This window comes from Procambarus clarkii, chromosome 86, assembly GCF_040958095.1.
Source record: "Procambarus clarkii isolate CNS0578487 chromosome 86, FALCON_Pclarkii_2.0, whole genome shotgun sequence".
Lineage (NCBI taxonomy): Eukaryota > Metazoa > Arthropoda > Malacostraca > Decapoda > Cambaridae > Procambarus > Procambarus clarkii.
In genome coordinates, this window is record NC_091235.1 from 12959362 (window position 1) to 12978868 (window position 19507).

Genomic DNA, 19507 nt, shown 5'->3' on the forward strand with positions numbered 1-19507 from the left:
TATATGTATATGTATATCAATTTATACATATTGTGATCTACATATTTGATAAAATCATCCTCACCAAAGATTCTTACATAATTCAATGTTTCTACAAAACAATATGAACAAGTAGCGATTATATATTTCAGTTTTACATTTGTGTATGTTGAAAATTCACACAAATTTTCAGAATTTTATTTTCTGTCATATTTTGCTGGAACACGTTCGGAACTTGTATGGTTCTCGTGGTTTCCTTGTTATTACATCAATTATTTCCTTACTTGCTAAGTAAACCTTGTGAGTAAACTTTTTTGTGAATTTTGTTTTTGTTGCGCGCAAAAATAACCCTGTCCTCAATATGTTTTTTTTTTTCATTAGTAGAATAGTAGGTAGTATTTTTTAATTTCGAACAGTGGAAAATTGTGCTTAGTTCTAAAATGTTCTAGATTATTTCTCTCTGTCTCTCTCTCTCTCTCTCTCTCTCTCTCTCTCTCTCTCTCTCTCTCTCTCTCTCTCTCTCTCTCTCTCTCTCTCTCTCTCTCTATATATCATTCTCTCTCTCTCTCTCTCTCTCTCTCTCTCTCTCTCTCTCTCTCTCTCTCTCTCTCTCTCTCTCTCTCTCTCTCTCTCTCTCTCTCTCTATCATTCTCTCTCTCTCTCTCTCTCTCTCTCTCTCTCTCTCTCTCTCTCTCTCTCTCTCTCTCTCTCTCTCTCTCTATCATTCTCTCTCTCTCTCTCTCTCTCTCTCTCTCTCTCTCTCTCTCTCTCTCTCTCTCTCTCTCTCTCTCTCTCTCTCTCTCTCTCTCTCTCTCTTTTTCATTAAATTCCATCAGAAATATGTAATATCCTTTAGGCACTGTCTTGCATCATTCAACCATTTTCTCTCACAAATATGAGGAAAATTTCCCTCAACATCTTAACAGAGGATTATATCTCACCCTGTGGCGATTACTGGAGATTCTCGCCGGCTTGAGATATTGGGTAGTTACCAGAGGCCGTTCGCAACCACTCCTGGGTGTACCAATACCATCCACACAACACACTATCCATACTGACCATCCACACAACACACTATCCATACTGACACACTATCTACTATCCACACAACACACTAGTGTGTGACACACACACCATCTGTGACACTAGTGTGACACACAACACACTACTGTGACACACAACGCACTAGTGTGACACACACACTATCCACACAACACACTATCCATACTGACCATCCACACAACACACTATACTGACCATCCACACACACACATTACACACTATCCATACTGACCATCCACACAACACATTATCCATACTGACTATCCACACAACACACTATCCTTACCAATAACACACACTTACCAATAACACAACACACTAACCATGAGGTCTACATATATTCTGATTCAGTTTCAGAATTATTTTAATAACCAAATTAAGATATTTGACATATAATTTATGCTCGAACCGGTAAAATTTTTGGCTTTAATTGACTTTAACACAAAGAAAACCCACCTTAGATATTATGCAGACGCTGACTCACAATTCGTGGATATTGTGATATCCAAACCCCAGTTCAGAAAATAAAGACAATACTTGATAAAGGTCCAGGTCAGAGCCACTTGTCGTGGTTTTTTAATTTTTTTATTTTCTGATGATTTTCTTAAATACTTAAGTAATAGTTTAAAATGGATTCTTGGCATTGTCCAATATAAGTTTAATAAAAGAAATTACAATAACCGGAGAGAAGAAAATATGTTAAGACTTTTTATTACATTTCTACAACACTTTTATTGTAAATGTCTGTCATTACAATTGTAAATGTCTGTCAATACAATACTTACTGTGACAGTTGCCTAAAATAGTGATAAAACTATTTATTTAGAGGAAATAATTAAAGAATTGTTAAGTAAATTTGTAATAAATCGCGATAGCATGTCAGAGGTAATATACACCAGCTACTGGGCTGAGGTATCCTTACAAACAATTGATTCATCGTGTATTGAAATTGACGATTGTTTCATTAATGCTCTACAATGAAGTTTTCAATTAGTAGAAGCAATCTATCTTCAGCCTATGGTCGTCTAAACCCTAACCCATCCTCAAATATTATGTTTGTTCAAGTCGACCCCAACCCAACCACAGGCCCCACTCGCCCAAGCTGCAAGGGACCCCAACGCATTCTCAGGCTATGCTTGTCCAAGCTGAGACCGAACCCCCCGAAACACACTCTTCAGTAGTCTTGATCTGCATAGCCAAAATTTTTTTTTGTTAATATAACTTTTATTATCATATATAAAAGTGTTCTGGTTGTGTATATAATATCTATATTTTCAACACGTGAGGGTCGTGATCTGATAGAGGAACGAGGAAGATTCCGAAACGTTAGCAATATAGACGCTTATTTTATCTATATTATTATAACACAGTTAGTGTGATATACGGTCGATAGAGAAGAACTATTTACCAAAAATAACGCTCTCTCGAAACATAAATTAACTTCATTACAAAGAAAATGTTCTCAAATCTGTGTTCATGATTACCTGGATCATTACCTGTGGGCGTTGCTGTATCCAGTAATCAATGAAAAATTTTAATATAAATAATAAACCATTTAATAAGGATTCCTGAAGCACGTGTGAGGTTGCTTCACTGCTGTTGCTTGAGTGAGAGAAGCCCACTTGCTAAGTTTGAGGTTGAAAGGTTGTTGGTTAAATTATACGAGGCTGTTCCAGCAAGGGGAAAGTACGGCAAACGGCCTCGTACGAGTCTTCAACATCCCTTTCTTACGAGGATATTCAGAGGCTGATGATGGTAGTTTATTAAAACTTTGAATGCATATATACCTTTATAGAGGAAAGCTGTCGAGAGAAATATAATTTTTTGTTTAATATTACCGTGACATAATAGCTATGTGAGCGCATGCACGCACACGCATGCCCAGAAAAGCACCGACACGTACATACATGCACACAAAGGCTCACAAGCACACACTCAAAAACACACACACACACACACACATATCCACACACTCAGCCAGTCTTAGTCCCCTTTAACCTCAGCGTTAAATATGTAAATAGGTCTCACAACTGGGGACTTTCTGTGGAGGGTTTTATGCCACGCTTGAAGGACAGGAGCATAAAAGAAACTTTACTGTCCTTACACACGATTTTTTGAGATCGTATACGTGCGACATGAGGAGAAAGTTGCATCAGGACGAGGCGTTTAAACATTTGGCCCTAGTCCGGCCCACACATCACCCAAGGCAAGAGGGCTGTGTAAGGCAGGCGCCGAGCACAGACCTGCCCTCAAACCTGCCACTTAGGATACGCTGTTAAGGTGCTGTGCCTCGATTCTCTTTGTGCTGTGCTTAGATCCTCTCCTGTGCCTCAATCCTCTCTCATTCTGTTTCTTTCTCCTCTTTCTGTTGCTCGTTTCTGAAGCCTCCTCTCTCTCTCAGTCTTTCCTCTAAGTCTCTATTTTTCCATTCTTTGTCTCTATTTCTTTATATTTTATTGCTTTTGTATCTCTCTTTTTGACGGTATGTCATTCTGTCTCTCCATCTATCCGTTAACGTATCCTATATGTAGAAACCCGTAAACTATAACTTTTGAGTTTATATGAAACTTAGAAATATGTGATTTTTCAGTATACTTCGATCAGTGTTTTTGAGATCATTGTTGCATATATGCTGTGCATTATATATATATATATATATATATATATATATATATATATATATATATATATATATATATATATATATATATATATATATATATATATATATATATATATATGTATATAATGCACAACATATTATATATATATAATGTTTTGTGGGTGGATTTTTTTTCTTTGCCGCTCTTATCAGAGGTCAACTAGACGAGACCATTAGAGGTCAGCGGACATCTAGGCTAGACAAGTCGTTACCTCGTTACCAAGGTTGATGACATTTCCGGCTTCTGCTGCTGACGGAGGGAGTATAGGGTTTCCCAGGAAGGGTTCTGAGATGGAGAACGAAGATGAGGAGAGAGCAGGATGAGAGAAGAACGAGGTGATAAGAGAACAAGGGGGGAAATTGAATGAGGGGAGAGGAATATGAGAGAAGACTGGACGTAAGGACAGGAGAGGATAAAAGGAAGGTGCAGGTATGTAAGGGAAGACAGGTGTATAGGTGAACTAATGGGAGTAATGCGTTAATTGGAAAACAGGTGTATTAATGTATTAGTGTATTAGCTTTGTTAAGAGAATAACTGGAGTGTATTAGTGAGCGTATTTTGTGTAACGTAAAACTAGAGTTTATGCCGAGTGTATAAAGACACGTGTGTGTGTGTGTGTGTGTGTGTGTGCCAGGTGTACAGTTCGAGGGTAAATAGTACATAAGCTCGCGTATATGTGAGGGCGTGAGAGACTACATGTAAGGCCGATGTATAGAAGGAGCGAGGCGTGACTGTGCATGCGTCACGTCTTCACAGAGAAGCTACATAACTTAGTAAACTATACTCTAAAGTTTGCAAACTAAAAATAAATTTTTACATTCATCTATCTTTAACTTTGCGAAGAATTCTATATCATTATTGACCAATATTATGTCTATTTTTTTACCATTCATTTATATGCGTTTTCTAAATTCTCAAAAGTGGTCGATTGCGTCAACAAATGGTGATGAATTATGTGTAATAATAGTTTACCTACACGAGATGATATTGACAATTAATGTTATTTAAAAATCATTAATTACAACTAATTCTTCTGTTTTTCATCTAAATTTTAACCCTCCTGAGATTTGACTTTTAAGAAACTACACTTAATTTCGTAAAATATATTATACACAGAGATCACACTAACGTGATGCATCAAACGAACAAATCCACAAGGACCGTGACGAGGATTCGAACCTGCGTCCGGGAGCCTCCCAGACACTGCCTTACGCAGGGACGCAGGTTCGAATCCTCGTCACGGCCCTTGTGGATTTGTTCGTAAAATATATATTTCTTCATACATTGATACAAAGACGAAGAAAGGTCAATGAACTATGAATGTATGTATGTCAATAATTTGTTTTAAAATTTCGAACAATTTGCAATATGTTTTGAACAAATTTCAAAAATTTCCAATATATTAAAAAAAATTACAAATGTCAATAATTTTTTTTATTATTTACAGTTATTGCAATAAATGTTATACATTTTTCAATCATTTTTATAAACATTTAATTTTTATTGAAATTTCTACAATATTCACGAAAAATTATATCCAGTTCTTAAGCCGTTGAAGGGGGTAGCGTTTCTGAGGAGCAGCAAACTGTCACTCTAAAGTAATTAAGGTCAAGTATGACGTCTTTAATAATGGCTTATGATAACTGTCAAACTAAAAGGTAAAAATGATTATTATCTGCAGTTTTCGACGGGCGTAATAACCATAGCGGTAATGATGACTGTATTTAGGCATTGTTGACTGGATGTTGGGCGTCATTGGATTGTCAGTCAATAATAATAATAATAATAATAATAATAATATTAATAATGATTTTTTAATTATATTGAAAAGGATGGGTTGGGTGAGCACTGTTAACGACATTTTCGGCATTTTTGACAGACAGTTTCTTAAACATTATTGGTTAGTTTTCAGCATATATATATATATATATATATATATATATATATATATATATATATATATATATATATATATATATATATATATATTTATATTTATATATATATATTTATATATATATATATATATATATATATATATATATATATATATATATATATATATATATATATATATATATATATATATATATATATATATATATATACACATTGCAACTGGTTACTTTTTTGGATTTGTTGGCAATATTTTAGGCGTATAACACACATTATATTTTCCACGTGATGCCCACAAACGCGGCTTTAAGCATTTGACATCTGGTTTCATTGATTCGTAAATATACATCTGTATAAAAACATAAAACAGGTGTCAACAGAACTCTGTTGTTTTCTTTAAACAATTTGTTATTTATTTTATGCTTTAAAATACAACAATCCGCCTCGAGTATCGACAAGTGTAAAATAAATCTTTAAATTTGCTCAGAAAAATACAATTCTGTTTCATCATCAGTATCGAGAGTGAGTTTTTTCACGTGGTGTTTGGATGGTCTGTATTCACCTAGTTGTATTCACCTAGTTATGCTTGCGGGGGTTGAGCTCTGCTCTTTCGGCCCCGCCTCTCAACTGTCAATCAATCAACTGCTACTAAATACTATTCCCCCCCACACACACACCCAGAAAGCAGCCCGTAGCAGCTGTCTAACTCCCAGGTAGCTATTTAGAGCTAGATAACAGGTGCATCAGGGTGAAGGAAACTCTAGCCCATCTGCTTCCGCCGGCTGCGGGGATCAAATCCCGGTCCCTAGGCCCACGAGTCTAGAGCGCTGTCCACTCAGCCACCAGCTTCCCATGCCGTGTGGAGCTGTGTGCCGTGATGGCTACAAATGTTTTGCTAACTAAAATCCATTCCTCTTGAAAATGACAAACTTTGTGCTTTTTGCCCAGAAAATTTTGTTCTCCGGCATTCCTGAGTTCTGCTCGACCTTCTGAGGTTCTGTTCTGCTGAACCAAGTCCCTATTTCACACACACACTCATACGCGTTACGGATTCGCAGATCACAGACCCGGGTTCAATTCCTGGCCCAGATTGAAACAAATTGGCAGTTTATTTCACCTGATGCCTCTTTTCACCTAAAAATAAATAGGCAAATGGGAGTTACAAGGAGCTACGAACTACACTCTTGCGATATGTGTGTGTGTTGAAGAGGAAAATATTTGTAGTAGATATGATAGAGAAAAAATAGGTCGGGAGTCAGTATATTAGAAAACTGACGGTTAGAATGGAGGAGTTCAAGAGCTAACAGCTTAATCCTGCACGCACAAATAGTAAATGTACACACATGCACACACACACGTACACGGGCGGTACAAGTACAAGGGGACACAGGTGGAAACTGAGTACCCAAATGAGCCACAGGAACGTTAGAAAGAACTTTTTTTAGTGTCAGAGTAGTTAAGAGATGGAATGCATTAGGCAGTGATGTGGTGGAGGCTGACTCCATACACAGTTTCAAATGTAGATATGATTGAGACACTAGGCTCAGGAATCTGTACTCCAGTGGATTGACAGTTAAGAGGTGGGGACAAAAGAGCCAGAGCTCAACCCCCGCAAGTAAAACTAGGTGACTACACGGTACACACTATCCTCCCTTTCTTTCCTCAGGCCAAAAGTTTACCTTCCATCAGTCACACGAAACAAATATTTAACCTCAGGCTACACAATAACGGCTTTACTTTCAATTTACCTTCACAATATGTATATTTGTTCTGTCTACAATAATACCACTTCTGTCCATCTCACTACACGACCACATCCTCGTACGTCGACAAGGCTGTTCATCCAACCTCACTGCAATCTCTATTAGCCAACCAACACCCTCTTTTGATTCGACCACATTATTATCAATGCTCGTTCGACTGATAATTTAATTCGTTCGTTCGACTGATACTTTGATTCGTTTGTTCGACTGATACTTTAATTCGTTCATTCGACTGATACTTTAAATTCGTTCGTTCGACCAAAAACATCTCTGTTCTTGCCTTGGACAATCTAGCGTATATATTTTTACTAGTTTTTTTTACATGTTTAATCAGCCTGCGTGCACTATGACAAATAAAAATCTCTGCTTCTAAATTTCACCAATGGAAGTGAATTCTATATAACAGAATATTATATATACTGGAAGAGTGTAGAGGCAGCAGTGATAAAGTGTGAGTCAATGTGGATGTGTGGATTTATTTTGTAGTTGTAGAAGGATAGGCGGATATGCATTAGTGGTTGGAGTGAGACATGGATGGGGACTCATGTATGCTTTTCCTTCTTGCATCCTCATCCTACCCTTTGATCTTCGTACCCATCCCTTCTAGCAGTTGCTTATCAAACTGACCTACTTGCCTCTTACTGCAGTCGTATCTATTATATGTCCTGCTTTCGCTTGCTACAGTCGCTTCTGACCCCTACTCGTCTATTCTCTCAATCTCTCCACTAAAGATCACATTTGCAATTTTTAATTTTCTTCTTAAAAAAATATATTCAAACGTCTTGTTTGCCTCTGGCTTTTTTTTCTAATTTTCTCTGTGAGTATGCACTTTAACTTTTTCTTGTATTCGATTTCAAGTGCTCGTTTCGATATCTTAGTTTACCTAAGATATCAAATTCTCACATTCACTTTTGTTCTCATTTTCTCTTTATATACATCCCCCTTCCTTTATTTCCCCCCTCTCTCCCTTGCCCCTGATACTTAACTCAATTCTTTTACTTCCCTTCCCTATGTCCCTGACCCCTCAACCTAGCCACAAGTGAAAAGTTGTGGGTAGGGTCTGGGTAGCTCACCCCTTCAGCCAACCCACACCCCCTGATCATTCACACTATCCACATCCCTTTGACCCCTCAGGCAACCCCCACCCCTTGACCCCTCAGGCCCCTGACCCTACCCCCACACCCCTGACCGCCAGGCCCATGAGCCCCCAGGCCCGTGACCCCCTGAACTTATCCACGCCCTGGTGGGGATGGCCCCAGGAAGCTGGTTTAGCCATCACAGCAGCTAGTAAAGGAGGAGCGGAACATTATGTGGCTCAGTTGTCTTCCTCCCAAGATCGCTTCCTTCACTTGTTCTTCTTGTTCTCTGACTCCCTCAACTCTTCACTTGTTCTCCTTGTTCTTTCTCTGACTCCCTCAACTCTTCACTTGCTCTCCTTGTTCTCCCTCTAATGTGTTTTGTGTGATTTCCTCCGAAGCTAAGGGTCCCCTTCTTCCAGCCAGAGGTGGGACTCCCTCCCTCCCTCCACACCCCAGAAGGATTCGAACCCAGACAGCCAGGAGCATTATGTACCATGGCGGTGCTCCATGGTTGAGCACTATGGTGACTGGTGGACAGTGCATAGAGCACTATGCACTAGTGACGGTGGTCAAGAGGTTAAGGAAACAGGTACACAATGGTGCATAGTGCTCTTGGCTGTCTGGGTTCAAATATATATATATATATATATATATATATATATATATATATATATATATATATATATATATATATATATATATATATATATATATATATATATATATATAGATATAGGGCTACGAGAGGGGGCCTCGTAGCCTGGTGGATAGCGCGCAGGACTCGTAATTCTGTGGCGCGGGTTCGATTCCCGCACGAGGCAGAAACAAATGGGCAAAGTTTCTTTCACCCTGAATGCCCCTGTTACCTAGCAGTAAATAGGTACCTGGGAGTTAGTCAGCTGTCACGGGCTGCTTCCTGGGGGTGGAGGCCTGGTCAAAGACCGGGCCGCGGGGACACTAAAGCCCCGAAATCAACTCAAGATATATATATATATATATATATATATATATATATATATATATATATATATATATATATATATATATATATAATTTGTAATGTTTTTAAAGCCAGCTCACGAAAAGTAATTTGTAATGTTTTTAAAGTCAGCTCACGAAAAGTATTAAGAAAGAAACAACATTCAGTTTTCGAAGTCATCCCAACAAAAGCCAGAGCAGCAAATGTGTTTCCTAAGACCAGCAACACAAAGTGCATTATCTGGACAGAAGAGATGAAACTTGGCAATTCTTACATTTATGTTTTACAGCGCATAAGAGCTGCTCCGTTTTTTTTTCTGCCCAGCAGCGTGTAAATGGCTGGCTGTCATGAAGTATCGGAATTACTTTTGGTTAACAAAGCGGCGTCGTTATGAGGTGGAAGATAATTCATGGCTCCATCTGCGCCATCGACCCGTGTGTGTGTGTGTGTGTGTGTGTGTGTGTGTGTGTGTGTGTGTGTGTGTGTGTGTGTGTGTGTGTGTTCACCTAGATGTGTTTGTAGGGGTTGAACTCTGGCTCTTTGGTCGCGACTCAAAACTGTCATTCATCTGGTGTACAGATTCCTGAGCCTACTGGGCTATATCATATCTAGTTTTGAAATTGTGTATGGAATCAGCCTTCACTACATCACTGTCTAATGCACTCCATCTGGTATCTACTCGTATTCAGAAAAAGTTCTTTTACATATACACACACGTGTGTGTGTGAGTGTTTGTGTTTGTGTGTTTGTGTGTGTGTGTGTGTGTGTGTGTGTGTGTGTGTGTGTGTGTGTGTGTGTGTGTGTGTGTGTGTGTGTGTGTGTGTGTGTGTGTGTGTGTGTGTGCTCGCGCGCGTGCGTGCGTGAAGTAAATTTCTCTCTCAAACATATATCCAAGCATAAAAATCGCAATGCCAAGAAAACATTTCTTCTGAGCACGTCAGTAAAATTGATAGGATTCTGTACGCAAGAGCGGATTTATGTAGTTAAAGACGTGACAGAGAAGAGTTTCTGTACCGAAAAATATATCAAATGTGGTTAAGAAAATGCTGTGCAAATTTGTAGGGAGAATCTGCAAGGTCTTCTATGAATACCTTTTATTCTCTTCCCCAAGGCTATGGGTCCTCACAATTGCTCCAAAGTTGGCACCCCAATAAATGTATTATTATATACATTATTGTGGCCGAGTAGGTTAAGGCAAGCGTCTATTGTTGCCCAGTGGGTTAAGTCCAGCATCTAGGAACCACTAGAACGCTAGGTAAATTTCCCCACAATGCTTCAAAGGATTTTTATCAAGTCTTATATATCCCAAATTTCCCCACATATGTTACACATATGGAAGTACATATGTACTTCCAACTTTTGCATGACAAATTCAAATGAATTTACTTTTGTGTTGCTATTTGCACAGACCTTCCACTGTGTTTCCTTATTAATTTTTTGCCTATTTATATTCTAAATCTAACATTCTGCATTTTGAATTAATTTTGTTGACCAGACCACACACTAGAAGGTGAAGGGACGACGACGTTTCGGTCCATCCTGGACCATTGGCAAGTCGATTGTCGACTTGAGAATGGTCCAGGACGGACCGAAACGTCGTCGTCCCTTCACCGTCTAGTGTGTGGTCTGGTCAACTTACTTTAGCCACGTTATTGTGACTAATCGCCTGCATTTGAATTCATTGTTTCTCGTTCATGTTCAATTTTAAAACAAAATTTATATTAACCATGGAAAATACTCTTTCATCCATATGTTCGCTTTATTATTGCTAAATGTAGCGATAATTTGTCTCAATAGGTCACCGGCTACCAAGGAAACATACTTTTGTCCTAAACCTGCCCAGAGTCATGTGTATCCAGATCGTGAATTTGCAACTTTAGCCAGAGAGAGTAGACACCCCTGGCATATTGCTGTAACACACTCGTCCCATTTTGTAACTAGATCTTAAATATTTTTCAATTTGTATTCACTAGATACATGCCCCTAAAATATATTGCTTTTTAATGGAAATACATGTAATGGAAATGTGGGTTTCTCAGTACTAATGAACATTGTCGTTGATAAACTATGTGCGGGTGGAATAGGTTCCAACACTTTTTTGTACGATAAGAATAACAAATTTCAATGAGTGTGGGTTGATATAAAGAGGAGCTGCCTCGAAATGGGGCCAATAGGCAATCTGAAAATTCCTTTATCCTCTTATTTTCGTATCATAGGACGAAAGACGGTGAGGACGGTATATTTTAATATTATTATACATACGAGTTATACCTCTCAGCATGCATCTGACATAATATTCCCCTCCAACACCAGCACAGAGGCGGGACCCAAGAGCCGAAGCTCAACCCCCGTGCGGTCAAGCAACAAAGAACAGGGTCAGCCACGGCTACTGGCGCACTCGGGAGCACAACAACCAGTTCTGATTGCAAAACAAGCCAAAGAGAAACAAAAACAGAAACATTTGAGAATGCCCCCCCCCCCGTATCCACCCTTTCATAACAGCCGACGTTCTGGACTTCAATATCGATAACTTTTTATCCTAAGGTACGCACGTTGGGCGACAATGTCAGTGTTTTCCAGGCGTGATGGGGTCCAATAAGTGCCTGGCTTCACCCGCGCTGACACGCACATGTTCTACCAAGCGTTCTACACTACACTACGTAATGAACGACTCTAATTTACCTGACAGGAGAAAATGAAGTTGTTCCACTCTCTTTCTTAGTGTTTTATTTTCTTTTCTTTTTTTCTGATGGCTATTGAAGTCAAATCTGGGGCAAGAGAAAAGTTGGAAAATGGAGAAGGAAGACCAATTTGCTTCCTTCCCAAAGGTTAGAAAGGGGAGAAGGTTAGTTGCAGGGGTGAAGACTGTTTGCTGGGAGTGTAGGGTGGTTCCTGGGGGTGTAGGGTGGTTGCTGGGGGTGTAGGGTGGTTGCTGGGGGTGTAGGGTGGTTGATGGGGGAGTAGGGTGGTTGCTAGGGGTGTAGGGTGGTTGCTAGGGGTGTAGGGTGGTTGCTGGGGGTGTAGGGTGGTTGCTGGGGGAGTAGGGTGGTTGCTGGGGGTGTAGGGTGGTTGCTGGGGGTGTAGGGTAGTTGCTGGGGGTGTCGAGTGGTTGCTGGGGGTGTAGGGTGGTTGCTGGGGCATAGAGGGGTTACTGGACTAAGGTGGTAACTAAGGTTTAGGGAGGTTATCTAGACGTTTGATGGGCTGGGACATTTGCTGGCCTTTTGAGAGGTTGCTGGGGTGTTGGGTGATTGCTGGGGTGCTGGGTGATTGCTGGGGTGTAGGATGGTTACTCCAGGGTAGGATGGTGTGTCTGGTTTGTCGTGGTGTTTCCCGGCTGTTAAGACAAAAATGCAGACATTTGAAGGCTAACGTCTCCTTCCCCAACGCAATCTACTCCTCTCCCTTTACTTCACAGCCCTCCCACCCGCTCTCTCTCTCTCTCTCTCTCTCTCTCTCTCTCTCTCTCTCTCTCTCTCTCTCTCTCTCTCTTTTAAACTAAATCTAGTGTTCTCTTGCAATTATGCCCATATTTCTAGTGAAACTGCAGGCTAATGCTATCTCATGTTAGCTGTTATCTTACATCAGCTGTTATCCTACATCAGCTCATCTGAAGCCTGACCTCTAAACCTCATTTATTTTATGAGCTTATTATTGTAACAATTACAAATAAACTAAAATTTAATGCAAAGTAACTGCCAAGTAAGGAACAGGACGAGCCAGATGCTGTGTATTGAAGCTTTTATATTGCTGGTTGATTTGATGTCTCGTGTTGAGGCAATGTAGAGTGAAGTTCTTGAAAATGGCCAACATGAGGTTGTTGATTGCTGAGCGCCTTGTGTTGTGACTGACAACTTCTGGTTGTCCACGAAGTTGAGCAAGGTGGGGAACCTTGACAGCATTGGCCTTGTACATAAGAGTAAGTCTGCTGACATCTCTGTAGTGTTGAAGGGTTTGATGTGTTATACAGAATGGATAAAGACGAGTCTTCTCGAATGATTGTTCACCTTGTCGAGAATTGTGAAGCATGAAGGGGTCCAGGAGAGCGATGCATACTCAAGATGGGAGCGAACTTAAGCCACGAATAAGGTTACGCAACCACTGCTGTCAAGAAGGTATGAGACATTCTTCTAGCACGGGTTGGCTTTGACTGCATGGGTAAATTGTTCTTGACTCATCTGGGTTGTCTTTGAAAGGTCTGGGGTTGTCCTTGACTGATTTGGGTTGTCCTTGACTGTCCTGCTTGGGACTCTGCTTGACTTGAACGAGCCAGACAACGAAGCCTGCACGCAGTGCCAGCCCCAAATGATCACAACTACATTTATACTCCCCTTACCTTCCTTCTAACGTTATAACAGCATTGAGCTCGCTGGGCAATTGCCCTGACACACGGGAATATTGATTATGATATAATGTCGCGGAAATAAACCGTGAATTCTTCGTTTACTCAGCGCCCAGGCATAATTTTAGCTCTGTTCTGCTAGCTCGAGTAGAGGGCTGGTAAGATGGATCATTTGTGCTCACTCAGAAAATTGTTAGAGATGACTTTCTGAAGACTATAATTACCAGCACTAGTTAGCAGTGATTAGATTAGGGTTCTTGATACAGCATGGAAGAGCGAACTGTTTTTCCATCTATGGAACATATCTCTCTCTCTCTCTCTCTCTCTCTCTCTCTCTCTCTCTCTCTCTCTCTCTCTCTCTCTCTCTCTCTCTCTCTCTCTCTCTCTCTCTCTCTCTCTCTCTCTCTCTCTCTCTCTCTCTATATATATATATATATATATATATATATATATATATATATATATATATATATATATATATATATATATAATTTGAGGTGGTCTATTAGTTCATGAATACGTCAATATTACGGTGCAGTTAATTTCATAATACCTTCACAATTTTCCGGCCATTAAGTGTGATGATATATTAGAGAGAGAGAAGAGTTAAATCCTATAGAGAATACAGATAACTTTCGCGTATTTCTGCATGCGTGAATAGAGAGAATTGAGGGAGAGGGTTAATTACGTCAGTATATAAGCCGGTGTGATGGTGTTGGAGAAAACATACTAACCCAAGCAACCCACCTAACCTAATCTAACCTAACCTAACCCATTGAAGCCGATACAGAGAAAAGGTCACCCATAATGTGATCTAGTTTTAACTAATACTTTACATGGTTTAGTTAAAAGGATTGATTGATTCCGTTCAAAATACGACGTATTATGAGAGGACACGTAGTAAAGAATATTAACTCAGGCCAAGGAAGAAACTTGGTCTGGATTATGGAGTAAATTATGGATAATGGGGGTGCTAGGGTGGGGGGAGGGGGTGGGGGGAAGGGGGAGGGGGATGGGAAAGGGCGAGGGGGTAGGGAAGCAGGACGCCCTGATAGGACTAAATAGTATTTATGGGGTTAGCGTTTAGGACAAGTTTGTTGGAGATTGGTGCACGACTGTGTGATTAGTGGGGTGTGTGTGTGTGTGTGTGTGTGTGTGTGTGTGTGTGTGTGTGTGTGTGTGTGTGTGTGTGTACTGGTGAACAGTGGGGGACGCGTTGGTGAACAGGGCGATGCAATGGTGATTTCAACTACAGATAAACCCAAACAACCCACCTAACCTAACTTAACCTAACCTAACCTAACCCAAACAAGGGTCACGGATATGTGTCGGACATTTCAGTGTGTTCCGTATTTTCGTGTCCTGCGTGACTTGTTTTCGCGACCGCAGCTACAGGATACGCAGCTGCAGGAGACGCAGGGAGACGCAGCTGCAGGAAGCGCAGGGAGACGCAACTGACGGAGGCGCAGCTGTAGGAGGCACAGCTGAAGGAGGCGCAGCTGACGGAGATAAGTTGCAGTATGCTGCTAAAGGCGCTAGCAGACTCAACAAACATATTAGTGTGGGCGATGAGAGAGGAAGCATCAGGAGAACCATTAATGGCACCCCTTCCCTCCAGGGGCCCTCCACTGGCACTCCTTACCTCCAGGGGCCCTCCACTGGCACTCCTTACCTCCAGGGGCCCTCCACTGGCACTCCTTCCCTCCAGGGGCCCTCCACTGGCACTCCTTCCCACCAGTGGCCCTCCACTGGCACTCCTTCCTTCCAGGGGCCCTCCACTGGCACTCCTTCCCTCCAGGGGCCCTCCACTGGCACTCCTTCCCTCCAGGGGCCCTCCACTGGCACTCCTTCCTTCCAGGGGCCCTCCACTGGCACTCCTTCCCTCCAGGGGCCCTCCACTGGCACTCCTTCCCTCCAGGGGCCCTCCACTGGCACTCCTTCTTTCCAGGGGCCCTCCACTGGCACTCCTTCCCTCCAGGGGCCCTCCACTGGCACTCCTTCCCTCCAGGGGCCCTCCACTGGCACTCCTTCCCTCCACTGGCACTCCTTCCCTTCAGGGGCCCTCCACTGGCACTCCTTCCCTCCAGGGGCCCTCCACTGGCACTCCTTCCCTCCAGTGGCTCAGCCCATATATATATATATATATATATATATATATATATATATATATATATATATATATATATATATATATATATATATATATATATATATTAAATGTAAATATATCCTATTTAAATACATTGTTACTGGTTGTTGCCATATATTGTGTTATTAGGACCTCTTAATTCATCATCTTATGTTCCTTCCTAATCCTATGCTGTCAAAACCCCTAATTCATCTTCCTTACTCCTCTTGTGATTTCATGTTGTCCAAACCCTTAATTCATCTCCCAAACTTCTCCTCCGATCTCTTGCTGCCAAACTGTTTAATTTAATCTTCTCTTGTATGATTCCAAAAGCTGGGGGGTAAAATAAACTATTTTCCTTTTCAACTCAGTTTGCAAACCTTAAGTGATTAAAATATGCTTCACTTCTCCAACTCAAACTGGAGTTGGTGAAACTATCTTTAAGAATGAAAACAATGTACTCGAGAACTGGGATAATTAGGCGACAGGATTCTTAAGAGATTAAGAGAATGTTCCTCGCGGCTAAGCTGTTCCTTCCGCTTGACAGTAACATTATATAAATGAGTTCTGTTACTTGCTCTTTTTCATACCAAACAGATAAAATTGGGAAATAAAAGGATACAAATTTATTCTGGAGTAAATACTTTACAAAGAGATGTAAGTTTACGACCACTGATAAGTAGTTTATAGTGAGAAACAAGATTACTTTTGTTACAAATTCTTTATGACAAAAGCTAAATGAGTATTCTCATAGATTGATAATATACCAAGAGATGCAAAATTACTCCCATGAATAAATGATTTACAAAAAGATACAAAAGTACTTAAATTTACAGATGGTTTACGAAGATATACAAGATTATTCCCACTAAAAAAAATGTATACAAAGATAAATAAGATTATTCCCATGAGAAAATTATTTACAAAGCAGAACACTTCGTCAATTACCTTACGGTTGCAGAGGCGAAAGAAGGGGACAGGGGGGAAAATTAGGTGAACTATTTACTAGCCAGACCAAAGCCTTGAAACTATAAGCTGCAGTATGTTGACCAGACCACACACTAGAAATTGAAGGGACGACGACGTTTCGGTCCGTCCTGGACCATTCTCAAGTCGATCCATTCTCTATCGACTTGAGAATGGTCCAGGACGGACCGAAACGTCGTCGTCCCTTCGATTTCTAGTGTGTGGTCTGGTCAACATACTTCAGCCACGTTATTGTGACTCATCGCCTGCATATAAGCTGCACTTGGTAAAGAGTTCGTGTCAGCCTCATTAATCCCCGCACTCAACCTGCCACGTAAGTGATGATTGATTGATGAAGATTAAGCCACCCAAAAGGTGGCACGGGCATGAATAGCCCGTAAGTGGTGGCCCTTTTGAGCCATTACCAGTATCAATAGATGATACTGGAGATCTGTGGAGGTGCGACTGCACCCTGTGTGACGGGAGATATCTCCCGTGTGCCACGTAAGTGTTAATGAATGATAAAATGGAAGAGAGAGGCCTACAGGGAGAATTTTATCGAAACGGATTGTAGGAAAAAAAATTTTGCATCCTGAAAAGATTGATAACATGGTTTGGTAGCTGCCTATCTAATTAATTAATTATCTACACGAGTGTCTAGTTAACTAAATTCCTATGCAGCTGATTGATAAGCCGAATGACTATTAATCTTGTTGCCCAATTGACTGGTTGACTACCTAACTAGCTGGCTCGTTTATTAACGGATTCACAGAATAGCTGTAATTGGACAAGTGTTACATACAGAATTGGACCGCCTATAACGTGTTGCATGCAGTATTGGATCGTTATAATGTGTTGAATGCAGTATTGGATCACTTATAATGTGGTGCATGCAGTATTGGACCGTCTATAGTGTGTTGCATGCAGTATTGCATTGCTTATAATGTGTTGAATGCAGTATTGGACCGTCTATAGTGTGTTGCATGCAGTATTGCATCGCTTATAATGTGTTTCATGCAGTATTCGATCGCCTCTAAATGTGAGAGAAACGCATACCCGTCACAATCTTTAACATAACAATCAATAGCATTATCACTATCATTGTGTTTTTTATCAATTACTGGACAGCAGTTTTATAAACATAAACCTTTTCTCTGATTTTTAAAGAATATTTCAGGATTTTTTTTTTAAATGTACACACAGAAATCACAATAGCTTGATATATCAAATGAACAAATCCACAAGGGCCTTGATGAGGTACGTCCTATGCGTAGGTTCGAACCCTCATCACAGCCCTTGTGGATTTATTAATTTGATTAACTTAATTGATTACATGCGTAGGTATAAAGACGCTTGCTTTTAGCTGATTACAATTTGGCTGATTACAATTTGGCTAATTACAATTTAGCTAATTACAATTTAGCTAATTACAATTTCGTTAATTACAATTTGGCTAATAACATATATAATGTCATATCATCAAATCAATATGACATTATATTTTCAATGATACTGTTATTTCTCTGTGTAATAATTAATAGAAAATAAATTATTAATTATTGTTATTAAAAATATTCCGGTTATTATATTCTCTCCAACAACCTTAAATATGGTCCACCAAAACGATATGTTTGTTCTTGAGGTTATCTTGAGATGATTTCGGGGCTTAGCGTCCCCGTGGCCCGGTCCTCGACCAGGCCTTCTTTTTGTTACACATCCCCCAGGAAGCAGTCCGTAGCAGCTGTTTAACTCCCAGGTACCTATTTTCTGCTAGGTAACAGGGGCATCAGGGTGCAAGAAACATTTCGCCCATTTGTCTCCGCCTCCACTGGGGATCGAACCCGGAACCTCATGACTACGAATCCGAAGCGCTGTCCACCCAGCTGTCAGGCGCCTGTATTCATCCATATGTCTTACAGATATTCTCTCCCATGGCTCGTGCTCATCTGTACCGAACACCTGGGGCCAGATTCGCGAAGCTGTTAAGCAAGTACTTACGAACGTGTACATCTTTTATCAATCTTTGACGGCTTTAGTTACATTTATTAAACATTTTACAAGCACGAAACGTTCCCAATCAACTGTTGTTATTGTTATATATAGCCTCCTGGTGTTTCGGAGCTCTTTAACTGTTTAATAATTGGAAATTAAGCTGCCAAAGATTGAGAAAAGATGTACAGGCTCATAATTGCTTGCGTAACTGCTTCGTGAATCTGACTCCTGATCGTTACTCGTACCCATTCCAAAGAACTGACGAACTTCGGTCCTCCTCAGATAAGTATTGAGCTATTGTCATAAACACACCTTTAAATAATTGTGTTATTTACTCATTGACCTTCTAGCTGACAAACTACACACTTCTAACTTTGTTATTTGCGTGCAAAATTGGTTACTCGACGTCGCTGTTGTAGTTTCGTGGAGACGGAAATTGAAGATTTAGTACTACAACTCCAAAAGGTAACTGGCTTCTCTCTCTCTCTGTTTCTTGATCCCTCCAAAGATTTCGGCGAAGTTGAACATGTCAAACTTTTTTTTAGAATTACTTAGCAGAAAAGTATGTAGGGTCATTGCTAGATATCTATATATTTCTCATCAGGTATGCAAATTAACTTTGAAATGAAGGTACTCTGAATATTTATCACAACAAATG

General features: G+C 40.3%; 1 protein-coding gene across 1 annotated transcript in view; it reads left to right on the forward strand.

The window, feature by feature from the left end:
- Window positions 1-19507, forward strand: part of LOC138358773 (uncharacterized) — a 114291-nt gene that overhangs the window by 35318 nt on the left and 59466 nt on the right. The window contains exon 2 of the mRNA XM_069316947.1: window positions 15153-15863. Within this exon, the coding sequence (XP_069173048.1) occupies window positions 15153-15863 (711 nt within the window). The remainder of the gene's footprint in view (window positions 1-15152; window positions 15864-19507) is intronic.